This window comes from Musa acuminata, chromosome BXJ3-6 (genome assembly GCF_036884655.1).
Source record: "Musa acuminata AAA Group cultivar baxijiao chromosome BXJ3-6, Cavendish_Baxijiao_AAA, whole genome shotgun sequence".
NCBI classification, from domain to species: domain Eukaryota; kingdom Viridiplantae; phylum Streptophyta; class Magnoliopsida; order Zingiberales; family Musaceae; genus Musa; species Musa acuminata.
In genome coordinates this window covers 3,523,877-3,536,272 of record NC_088354.1, presented here as the reverse complement: position 1 = coordinate 3,536,272, position 12,396 = coordinate 3,523,877, and the positions used below count along the sequence as shown (strand labels likewise).

Sequence of the window (12,396 nt, the reverse complement as noted above, 5' to 3'; positions counted from 1 at the left end):
ACCGTGGAACAAATCACGAGCGACCAAATTGACGGTCGATATGTGATATCTCTTCGATCGACGGACGACATTCGTCCTACGTGAGATCGTGATGAAACGGTAACCGACCGACCGGGAACGGCGTTATCTGCTAGTTAATAAGACAAACGGGAGAGAAGCCGAGGACAGCAGCATACAAGTCTTCCCTTCCCTGCCTACCCCGCTTCGGTGCGCTCGCGTTCAATCTGTAGGCATCTTCCAAGAACGGTTCTCTTCGTCGTTTTTCTTCGATCTAGATAACATATGAGAGACGAAAAATTCGATTCAGAAGCGACAGAAGTGGTTCTTTTGGAGCAGATCGAGCGGAGATCTTCCGGACGTGCCATCTTTCGGCGGATTTGGCCTGTTGTCCAGGCATGTGGTAAGATTTGAGGTTCTTGGAGTGTTTTACTCTGGAAATAACGGATTTTTATGGTCTTTGTGTGTTGAGACTCGTGAAATGTGCCCGGATGGAGTAGTGGTTACTGGAATTTCTGCTATATTTCGTTGGGTAGACAGGGAACTAGAATACCTGGCTTTGAGGTTTTGATTTGGGATGGATCAGATCTTGTATCCCTTTTTTCTTGAAATGTGAAATGTCATGCCCTTGTATTCTTTGCATAATCTAACGGGAGATGTGACACTTGGTTTGTTTTTTTCTCTCTTCTTCTTTCCCTGTAGAGATCTGCTTAGAAAGCAGCAGTACATGGAATGCTAATATACTACCATATAAATCTGGATTGCTCTTCGTACTATGGTTCTGTAGGTGGTAGTTGGGATTGTGATTCTGTGACAAGTGTCATCTCCTTTTTTAGTAGGAATGCTGTTTTAAAATGTGATCATCGCACTGAGGTGACTGAGTTTAATGTGATTGGACATGTTGGACCTTACTGAGAAAGCACAGAGATCTACAGTGTGGAATCTGGTAAATGATCAGAAATGCTGATTATTGTTTCTGTTCCCATGTTCACAGGTGTTTTTGGTGCATTTGATGCTTGCTTCGGCTTGCCATGATGAAGGAAATTGAGGATTCCATTAGCTATCAGGTTTTGTTCCGAACACTTCAAAATATTGTTGTGGAGCAATTGTAATACCATGACTGTATCAATGTGTATCATAGCAGCTTCTTTTAGTATTCAGATTTCTAATTTGAATGTGTTACAATTTTAGACCACCTAATTGTGAACTGGACTTTATCCTTTTTGCTCATATGCCACCAAGATCTAATATATTCACATATTTGAGTTGACAACCCCTCTTGCCACACAGGAACCGTGGAAGGAAAGCCAATCATTGCTTCCTGATATGATAGGTTAAATCTTTAAGATAAAATAAGGCATGTATCCGACAACAAAAAATACTTATACATGATGTTCTATATGAAAAAGCATTATTATGCATAGTGTTCTATATCAATTTTCTCTCAAATGGAAATCAAGGGATTAGTCCATGACATGTTTGTTTGTTGTCTAATAATTGGGCTTCCAGCCATTTCCTTAAGATTTGAGCAATATACCATGATTCTGAACTGCAAATTTTCCACTTATTTGTCATTTGCCTCTTAATACTGAGAATTCTGTTTCTTGACAGGCTGAGACTATATCTTCTGGGTCGATATCATTTGGCCGTTTTGAAGCTGAAACCATGTCATGGGAAAGAAGGTCATCATTCTCCCATAATAGATACCTTGAAGAGGTTGAGAAATATGCCACACCTGGTTCAGTTACTCAAAAGAAAGCTTATTTTGAAGCCCACTTTAAGAAGAAGCCTCTTCTGCATCACACTTTTCCAGGATTTCAAAGTGAGGCCAAATTGCAGTTTGCTGAAAATTGTGCTGGAAATCACACATGGAATGTTGATGATTCGGTAGAATGTGGTGATGATGGACAAGTTGAATACACTTTCTTTGAGGCACCATTAGTATCTGATGAACATGAGGTAACAAAATGTGAACAAGAAGAAGTGTTGAGCCCGAATTTCTCGAGAGAATATACTCCATGGAACAGTGAAGAACTGTCAGACCGTGGTGCTTTTGACTATGGTGAAGCATATCAAGTACAGTCTAATATCACTCCACAGGATGGGAATGATATGCAAATAGTTGCCAAAGAGAATTATGAACATGAGACTAGTTCTCAAGAATTACTTGATAGCCAGGAATTTTCATCTAAAATTCCTTCAGATGTGAAAAATAAGACTCCTGTTTTGAACAAAATGGAAAGAATGTCTACTGAGGTGAGATTTTTAAACTCTCATTTTTCCCTAAAATGCTTCCTTCATGACAAAGTTTAATAAATCAATGAATGATCTGACCATACAAAAAGTTCACTTTAACTATTTTTTGCTTTTTTTCCTAGTATTTTACACCGTTCATCTACTTCTTTGTCTTAAGGTACCAGAAAAAGTTGAAAAGAAATTTGCAAAAGGAAAATTGAGGAACCAGTTGCCTGATTCACAGACTTCAAGAAAGCCTTCAACTTATAAGAGTTCTCATTCTGCTGGTAAGACATTTCCAAAAAAATTAGTTGAAGTGGAAAGGGGAGATACAGAGAAGATGCAACCACCGCAAAGGTTTCCTGCAAGAATTTTACGAAGTTCTTTAGATTCCAAAAATCAGAAAGCAGTGGTAAATATTTGAACTTACTCTAAATGGAGAGCCATAAGAAAAATTCAGAACACTTAGGTTGATAAATTGTGTTTATCTAGCTTAATAAGGTAATAATACATTTCATAGAAGTTCACTAAGTATCTATTTTGTTTCTTAAATAGCTTTCGTGGTCAATGAATTTTCTTATTGCCTATTCACCAAATGTTCATGAAAATAATATTAGGTAGTTGTTATTGTATTTTGAGCCAGTATCTGTTTACAGGAGCAATTCCTGAACTTCCAGGAAGAATAATTGGCATTTTTGTGTCACTGCTTTTTTCCTTTCTGATGGTAAATGTCTGTTGCAGGATTCAGAAAAGCTGAAAGCTAAGGTAGGAGAAGAGAAGAGAAGGTACTTCTACATGCTTATCTGGAAGCTCTTAGTAGTTTCAGCATTCCCTAATTACAATATTAGTTCACCTTCATATTCACTTGCGATGGTAAATGTTTATCTTCTGTTGATGATTTATGCACTCAACAGTGAGAAATGTCTAAGTGGACAGAAGGTAATTCATGTCCTTCATCCCCTTCCTGGAAAATGTCAAACTGATATACAACAATCTGCGGACAGGTTATTAAATAAATCCTCCAAACTTGATTTTCTGTTTTATTGTGTCCTTTTAAGGGATATCTTTCCTGCAGATGTGCAAGGGTTCCTCTTTCAGATCAAACAAAAGTAAAACATAGACCTGATGCTTTCAAATTTAGAAGTGATCAGAGGGCTGAAAAAAGAAAAGAGGCAAGAATTCATTATAATCTCTTTTTGTACTTTTCTCACTATTACATATTGGATCACTGACATTTTACTTCATCATTTGCTTTAGTTTTACATGAAATTGGAAGAAAAGATGCATGTGAAAGAGGCTGAGATGACTGAGATCCAAGCTAGAACACAAGTATGTATTATGTTCTCTTTCCTTGGAATTTTATTGCTTGTTCCTTTATTTCTGTAATTTAAGTGGAGTTTTTCTCCTCATTTTGCAGTGAAATATTCTGTGCATGTTAGACCTTCTGCCTAAGCCTCAGGCCTTGTGACTTAGATGAAATTTATATATGTATGCTGAAAAAATATATATAATGAGATTGGGTAGTCAAAACTGTTGCCAGATAACTGTTATTATGGTCTCTTGGTAATAATTCATGACCCTTTTTGCATGTGAAATTGTCTGAATCGTAAATGGTAAGCTCATAGGACACAAATTTCTCTCCAACATTTTCTATTATCCTGTAATCCCGAGCTCTCAATCATTATTCTATTGACGACAACCAATAAATTATGATCTTGCATATTGCTATCATCATGTCTTATTGAGGTATGGTACCAACCAGTAGCTGTCACTGAATTTTCCTAAAGAGAATTGCTCAGAGATCATCATCTGGTTGCTTATAAACAGAAGTGTCATGCTTTACTGCAGGAAGAAGCAGATGCTGAGATTAAGCAGCTGCGGAAGAGCCTTAACTTCAAGGCAACTCCTATGCCTTCTTTCTATAACAAAGCTGCACCGGCAGTCCTGAATGGAAAAAAGGTCCCTTACTGCCTCTTATTCTTGATGACTAATAGTTTTTTTATAAGAATGATAAGAAGGGGCAGCAGAATTTTTGTTCACCTCATGTTCTCTTATAACTACTACCAAAGCAAGCCATAAAATTTGTAATAGACATCAAGATGCCATGATTTTTTGTTTAAATTATTTTACTCTACTAATTGGGCTAATATATTAATGTTGTTATTACATGGTAATTGTTTTTAGTGGCATCTTATTACTTTTTATTCAATGAAAACCTGCTTCTTTGTGCATTTAGTGGCTTTTTAGTTGATACAATCAAGGTTGTGTTATAGCAGAACTGTTCATTTGTTTGTATTTGCAATCTACAGGTGGCTGCAATGCCTGCAAGCTTTTCAAAGTCGCAAAACAAGACTAGGATTTCTGCAAATAGAAACTCATATAGAGATAAATCTCCAGTCATATCTAGGATATATCGAGAGGGCTCCACTGGTGAACCAAAACACACTGATAATGGTCACTACTTTGCAGATTCTTATTGCAATTACTGTTGCTTACCTCAATTTAATGGACTTGGCAATGCAGACAACCATCAAGAAACAGTTCCTGCCAAGAAGATCCAGGCGGGGAAGAAGGACGAGAAGAGCAGGCTCCATGCGCAGCAAGGAGATGGCAGCAGAAAGAAGGAAGCGAGGGGAAATATGGTGAGAAGCAGGGTCAGAAAGATGAAGGGTATCGTCGCTGGTAATATAGCAGTCCAAGTTGCATCATGAACTGCAAGTCTTTCATTTTTCCAGTTATCGATACGAGTCGTAAAGAACTGAGAGATGCAGGCGTTCCTGCTGTCTAATCTAAACAGAGAAACAATCTGCCGTTGCCAATGCTCTCTTTTGAGCCACTTTTCTAAGTTATCAAAGCCAATTACCTTCTTGTATCAATTTCAAAAGTGCTGGACTTATGATGTTGGTATGTGACAACACTCAATTAGGTATGTACATTGTTGAGCAATTTATTTAGGCCATCATGTTGATTTGTAATCAATACTTTTTGATGTTTTCAGCAAGGTTGCGTGCTCTGTGCTTCATTTCAAATAATGATTTGCCCAATGGCAAATTGACTGTTCAGATTGAGATGCTGTCTTCCTCTTCCTGATTTTTTAGTCAGTGATATCACTGATTGTAGTCAGAAATTTACTTAGTTATAATCTGCAACTTCTTTACCAGTTAGCAAACACACTGAATTAAATAAATATTTTCTGAAATTCTCCTTGTTTCAGAAGGTTGATGCATTTGCCTCCTTAATTGTTGAGAAAGAATGTATCAAGAAAATAATGAATGAGATTCAAGATGCTAAATTAACTTTTGGGGAAGAAACTTTACCAATTGACTTTTGGAAGTTACTTATGATGGTTCGCAGTTCTGCTGCTGGAAAGTAAGGTTACTGAAGATTATAATGCTAGAAAGATTTAAGCCTATGCCACTCAAAATCTCTGGAGGTGTGGCCTTCTCCCATTTGTTTATTCCATAATGGTAACTGCAGCAATTGCAATTGAAGAACATGATACCAACAACATTTTAATTTTTACAAAAATTAAATAACATAAACGAAATTTAAACATAAGATTTTATAACAATTTTTTACCAATTAAGTTAGTCAACACCTTCATCTTCTTTATTTGGTATTCTTTGTGAAAAATACCAATAACAAAGGAGAGTTTTATTGCTGACATTGAACTAAAACAACTCGATCTATCTATAAATAGTGTGAGTTATAGACGGTATGAATCCAAAGCAACAAGAAGCATGTTATCACATCATAAATACTATTATTTTTTCCCCATTACAGAAAAATAGCACTTGATTCAATTCCAGCTTTCCAACAATATAACTCAAAATGAATCCAAGACTTATTAAAGCTCAACATATAAGCCACTACACACGTACAAGATTTTTAGTTGCGATGGTTGTTTCACAGTGCACAACCCACACTAATTTTGTGTAGAGACCGCATACCCATTATACCTCACAAAAATGATAGTGGATATACAATGGATACCAGCCACAAATAGCATCACCCCGCACCGATCGAAATAGTTAGCAACATACGTCTACATTAGATGCCGAGTACAATTTTCAAATGTCTATCTGAGAGCATACCGGAATCTAAGAGAAACAACTCTCATTCAGAAACTGCACCACCAAACCGTGCCGTATGCTTTACTGCTCTGAAAAATAATGTATAGATTTTAGCAACTCCGAAAAATGCATATGTTTAAAGAATAAGATGTGCCAAGAAAATGGTCAAGCAGATAACAGATATTAGATACCATAAAGTGTGACAAGCCATTACTATTACATCCAGTGTCACATGGAATAACAGATAGTCGACATCATCAATCATCTCACGGTGGCTGCATAATTGGGGTGCCAGGAACCCAAAATGGATGTCTTCACGAATCCTTTGGAAGACATCACATACCACTCCCAACTGCTAGTGTGCCGCTCATCCACCATGGTGGGGACACATCTTATCTAATGTACCACAAATCCCTAAAAGGAGTTAGCCTACCGAAAACTGACATGCTTGTCTCTCGAGATGGCCTCGTCTACAAAAGTAATACCACCAATAGGATGACATCTCAAGCACGCATCATAATATAAGATACAAACAACTTCAATTTATTGGCATTCCCCACTAATATTCATCAATTAATTCTGTAAGACTTCAAATATAGCTAGTATATGCTAAAAAAAAGAAATGGTATAGGCTAAATTAGAAAGAAGATGATTAGAATAGTGATAATCTCTATATAGATACACATAAAAACAACCATATATTAAACTAACATGACTGATAGAAGATGGGCTAAATAGAAGCTACACTATGTAAGGAATAAGCAGCTCGTGTTTCACTCAAACTGGAGATCTATTGAGAAAAATATGATCAGTTTACACTACGTAAATGGCTGTTATAACTGGTCTTAAATGGTACTACAACTATCCAATACTTCCAGTCTACTACAACCAAGTCCCCATACCTTATAGACAGGCGTCTGGTTCATTACAGACAAGTCCCTAACTGCATCAACAGGATCCAACACATCCTACATGAAGGTGTGTTGGGGTTTGTTCAGGTTAAACTAAATCTAAAAGACAGAAAAGGTGGGCAATCTACTCTTGGGTCAATTTATGTGGCCTTACCCTTGCAAGCCAAAATACTAGGCCAAATTTATAACAAACAATAAGCATTTGTTTTCGTTTGTTCCAAAAATAATTTCTACCAAAGCGACATGAAATTAAGCACTAGAACCATGAACTAAGACTAGTCCACATAATGATTTGAACAAATCATTTTAATTTGAAAAGAAAACAATTTAGTAAAATAGAATTACTAATTTAATGAGTTACATGAGCTAGATCTGTATCTGACCAACTGTTGTGACTACGTAAACAACGCTGCCTTTGTGTAAGGTTAGACTAAATCAATGAAACATGGTCAAACCAGTCCACAGGAATTTAGTGTCAAGTGTACACTTCAAGATTACAACAGGTACTCTGGTTAACATCTTATCTGCAACCCCCATCTCTTCTCCCAACTTAACTAATCAAGTTCAACATTCAAACAACAAGCCATATCACAATAAAACCCAATAACAACAACGAACAGAAAACAGAATGCATAAGATGAGTGATACCTAAGCTCTTCTATTCAAAATTTGAGTGCAGTTGTCCATGTGCCTTGAACACTGGGATGCTTTGTGACATGCCTTGTTCTCAGTTTCACAACCTTCCTTCCTAAGGCATTCCTTAATCTGGTAGCATGCAGTAATACGTCCTCTGGCATCAAATTTTTAACACAGATCACCCGCTGGTTATGATTCTCTGCATATAAATGAAATATAGTTATTTCAGCCCCCAATAGCAATGGTATAGTATGCCCAAACCATATGGAAAGCTTTTGATTTCTAGTGAAAGTCCAATCCTTAAATCTATCCTGATTGATGATCCTAGTTTGGCTAACTTGTTACTGTTCAGCAGGGGCAGGCTGTGAGCTACTCAGAATGCTTTGCAGGACTTCAGGTTCTCGGTCATTTGGAAGCAAGTAAAGCTCTGGGTGGAGCTTGTCTTCACTGACATTAACAGGGGTCACTAAAAGATTTCATAGCATAAGAATAAATTACCACCGATTGGCATAGCAGAGGGATTAGAAGGCTCAATTCTTACATACAGTACATCAAGAATAGGCCATTGCCTCAGTTCAGAACAACATATGGTAAGGTTTATCAGGGCCATTTGGTCACTAAGTTTACATCACAAAATTGTCAACACATCAGACTAAGTTACATTATTCTTTAATTGAGAGTAGTTTTACCATCACATCTATAGAACAAAGAAAATCACCACCAAAATAACTGGACATTCAGGTCAACCAGATAATATGACTTTTCAGTTTATGACTTCATGTTCAACAATGATGCAAATTGTGCTAAAACCAAAAGAGATAAATATCTTACTATATAAGCCCTTCAAATGAGGATGCTGTCCACGGATAAGCTCAGTGACTACCTCTAGCTGAGGATTCTTTTCCTTAAAGACTGGCAAATGAGTTTCCATAAAGGCCCTGTCATCAAATATCAGATTAATAAAGATGACACAGACATGGAGCCTAGATCTTTTAATAATTTTCAAAATGATGGAACTGGACCACAATCACTAACGTGTGACTTAAAAGTTAAAACTATAACATATAATGAGATGACAAAAAACTTATAGTAGCTTGAATCAATTCCAACCAGTTTCTCTGTCTGCATGTCCAAACAGCAGTAAAAGCAAGTAAACATCCAAGGTATGAAACTTTGATCTTTAAGAGCAACAAATGGGTTATTGAAATTATAAAATCAAGGTTTGCAATCACAATTGATAACAATATTGACACCTTGTCAAATTGATGTTATACTAGTTACCAAATAGTAAACCTAGCTGCATGGTTCCATATCACTTAAAATAATAAAAAATTATCGACAAATGCTGAAACATATGGTCTGATACTGGTCCTTCATTGGAAAGATACATAGTGGTTAGGGCATACCAGCTCAAGCAACATTTGAAAACTTGGCCATTGTCATATCAGTATACTGCATTAATCAGTGTCTCACTTAAAAAACATGCTTACAGTATGTTTTTTTTCTTCTTTGCATGTGCAGCTTGGTGTATTAGACCCCACATAGGGGGTCTCACTTCAAAATAAATACCAACAAGAATCACAAATACTGGTCTCACTAAAAAAAAACGCTAATATTTCATGGTTCAACTTGACGCATCAGACCACAAATAGGGGGTCAACCATCATGCCAGTAGGATGTTGTACAATCATATATCAATAACATCTCTTTTCAAATTGTTCTTTTGTCAGAATTGGCATCTCTAGAAGCAGTCTTCAAAACTTAGAGAAAAAGATAATTCACTAAAATCATTTGTTGGATAAGAAAGAGAATTCAAAGCCAATCATAGACTTAAGTGCTTAAAATCACAACCTTCATTTATGGGCTACTAGTGATCAAATATCCTAATTGAACTATATTCTAATCAAATCCAAAATATTGCATAGATAAATAAGATATTTAATAAAATAATTATAAGAATAAGCAAAAAGATAATTAAGCCTGCTATCCTACTCTCTCCCTGTTTAGGCTATCTCTACTTGCCACCTTATTTTGCTAACCAACCCTTAAAGTAGGGTCGGATGCCTAGTTCCAGCCTGGTAGACCCTGGTTCAGGCGCAAAAGGACTGCTGGCCCTTTTAAGATTCTGTTTAACCCCTATCAAGCCTTGCTTTCTTTTTCTCAAACAGAACAAAATAATCAACATAACTATCTAAGATCCTAAGTGAGGAAAATGATAATCCTGATGTGAAATACTGTGTTTGAGAAAGAAATTACAGTCACATTTAGAAAAAAATCTTTCGCTTGTGAATGAATAAGCAGAATCAACAAAATGAAAACAACTTGACAAACTAAAGTCCTTTCCAAATGACCGCACATTCAATAATCTAAACGTTACAGAATAAGGGAATACAAAGAGGCCATTATGCTATGTAAATCAACCTATTGACCTGTGATGAGATGGAATATGCGATGAACTGTGATATGTGCTCGGGAATTAAAAGAATAATTTACTAGTACAACTTAATCATTGTCTAAACTAAAGACCTTTCAAAACTCCATCATGGCTGCCCATTACAATTATTCTCTACCGTTCACTACACACCACTCAAGTGTATAATTATAATGACAGAAGACTTACCACTCAAGCAACAGATTCAGTGGGAACAAAAGCGGATTACATGACAACTTCATCATTGAAATGTGACACAAATAAATCTTAAGAAAGAAACATCTCTTCCATTTGGAATTTAAAGAACATTGAATTATCCCATCTATACAAGCATATAGTTATCACTACTTTTTTTATTCATGTTTATGAGCATTGGACAAGGTAACTGAATCTATGTAATGTACCCTTACTTTTGCAATAAGTAAACAATAAAAGTAGTTCATAGACCAAAGGTATGGCACATCACACAACAATGCATCCTGAAATTATATGTAAATGTCTACCATAGGGGGTGGAACATACAAAACTGTACATGGAGACATCTCATACAAAAATATAGAACATGCACATCAACATAGTTTACAATGTAAATATAAATCAATTGTCTGACACCACATAGTTTGGCCAAAATTGCTTTGTCAAAGCTCAAAAAAAGCTATCAGGATGATTGACAAGACATTCTATGACTTACTAATAATAATATGACAAATCAAACGCACAATTGCTAGATAAAAGTAACTACTGATGGAAACCATATGCAAAAACTTTATTGAAGATTTGGAATTGAACTAAGCTTGTGGCAGAAAAACCTCAAGCATTCATTGCCACTATAAAGTGATGCAAGTTAATTGTCTCCAGCTATATTTCAGATTCAGAAGCCCCAAAGACAATTCAAATGGGTATTAATCAGATGGATACTCTATCAAGAATTACAGGAACAATACCTGATCCCCTTGCTGCTTCCACCCCAGTCAGAATAGCTCACTATAAGCTTCTGAAGTTGCCAAACTCCTCGCAGTGCCATCTCTTTAAAGCTAGATCACAAGATACCACCTGAAACAGAAAAAAAGAAGATTACATTTGACCACAAAGATTGCAGATAGGGGAGCAGTGCCTGATCTTCCAAATCTACATATGCATTTAGGTTATTCTTACTATGCATGATTATGAAAAATTTGTAAAAAAAAAATTAATGTTTATCTATTCTTTGAACTTTGCGCAAAACAGAAGGATCTAACCTTGCTGTGATTAACTTAGTTGAAGTTGTATAATCATTCAATTGTATTTTAGCTTCAAGGTAAAAGTATCTCAAATGACATTTTTTTTTCATTTTCAATTTTATGTTGCATCATTTTAACTTTAAATGTTAAAATGACAATTAACATATATCTTCAATGTGGTTGTTTGGCATTTGACTACCTATTTTCATCTTCACACGTAGAAGATATATGTTAATCATCTATCTAATCAAATCTATGTTTAGAGATCAGTTATTATACCAAGAAGCTACAAGTTCAAATAGCCAAATATGTGGTTGATCGTAATGAAAATCTTGAAGATTCTTTAATCTTTCTATCAAGCCAGAAAAAAAGTAAATCGAGACACATCAAGTATGAACAGAACAACCCCAAAATCGATAAATTATCAATCGCGAGTTACAAATTACGAGACCGACAAGGTCAGTATTCCATATGCAATTCCATCTATGATATAGCAACAGAAAAGAAGTGCTCCCAAATAAACCCATTCCAAGCATCGACATGAAGCAGAACCAAGAGAACAAGCATCCTATGCCAGTAAACACGAAAACAACGGGAGCAAGGAATGAAGCAAGAAGGCGAACATCAAACCAAACCGTGACCAAGATAAGATGAGAGAGAGAGAGAGAGAGAGAGAGAGGAGGAGGAGGAGGAGGAGGAGGAGGAGGAGGAGGCAGGACTGACTTCGTCGGAGCTGGGAGGCGATGTGAGGAACGGCGGCGCAATCCAAACAGAAGAGGACGAGTCCGCGAGACGAACGGTACGGATTTATTCGAACCGGCATTGTTGCACCTTTTTACATATATATCCCCGCGAAGATTAGAAAATATCATATTTACCCCTACGAATTCTAA

General features: G+C 36.3%; 2 protein-coding genes across 4 annotated transcripts; one reads left to right on the top strand and one right to left on the bottom strand.

The window, feature by feature from the left end:
- Window positions 1-200: 200 nt before the first annotated feature.
- LOC135640520 (protein WVD2-like 7) lies at window positions 201-5,229 on the top strand. 2 transcript variants are annotated; one of them, XM_065155037.1, is made up of 11 exons: window positions 201-400; window positions 992-1,064; window positions 1,609-2,253; window positions 2,411-2,644; window positions 2,974-3,017; window positions 3,147-3,236; window positions 3,308-3,404; window positions 3,490-3,561; window positions 4,081-4,191; window positions 4,542-4,662; window positions 4,756-5,229. In XM_065155037.1, the coding sequence occupies exons 2-11, from the start codon at window positions 1,029-1,031 to the stop codon at window positions 4,941-4,943; spliced, it is 1,638 nt and encodes a 545-aa protein (XP_065011109.1). In that variant the 5' UTR covers window positions 201-400; window positions 992-1,028; the 3' UTR covers window positions 4,944-5,229. The 2 variants fall into 2 exon arrangements, with proteins under 2 accessions (XP_065011109.1, XP_065011108.1); XM_065155036.1 differs by having other exon boundaries at window positions 4,542-4,686.
- A 746-nt stretch (window positions 5,230-5,975) lies between these two features.
- Window positions 5,976-12,349, bottom strand: LOC108953131 (large ribosomal subunit protein mL43-like). 2 transcript variants are annotated; one of them, XM_065153939.1, is made up of 5 exons: window positions 12,227-12,349; window positions 11,228-11,336; window positions 8,684-8,790; window positions 7,865-8,051; window positions 5,976-6,394 (listed from the first exon to the last, which is right to left on the bottom strand). In XM_065153939.1, exons 2-4 carry the CDS (start codon window positions 11,305-11,307, stop codon window positions 7,879-7,881), a joined length of 360 nt encoding a protein of 119 aa, XP_065010011.1. In that variant the 5' UTR covers window positions 11,308-11,336; window positions 12,227-12,349; the 3' UTR covers window positions 5,976-6,394; window positions 7,865-7,878. The 2 variants fall into 2 exon arrangements, with proteins under 2 accessions (XP_065010011.1, XP_065010012.1); XM_065153940.1 differs by having other exon boundaries at window positions 5,976-6,389.
- Window positions 12,350-12,396: the final 47 nt, after the last annotated feature.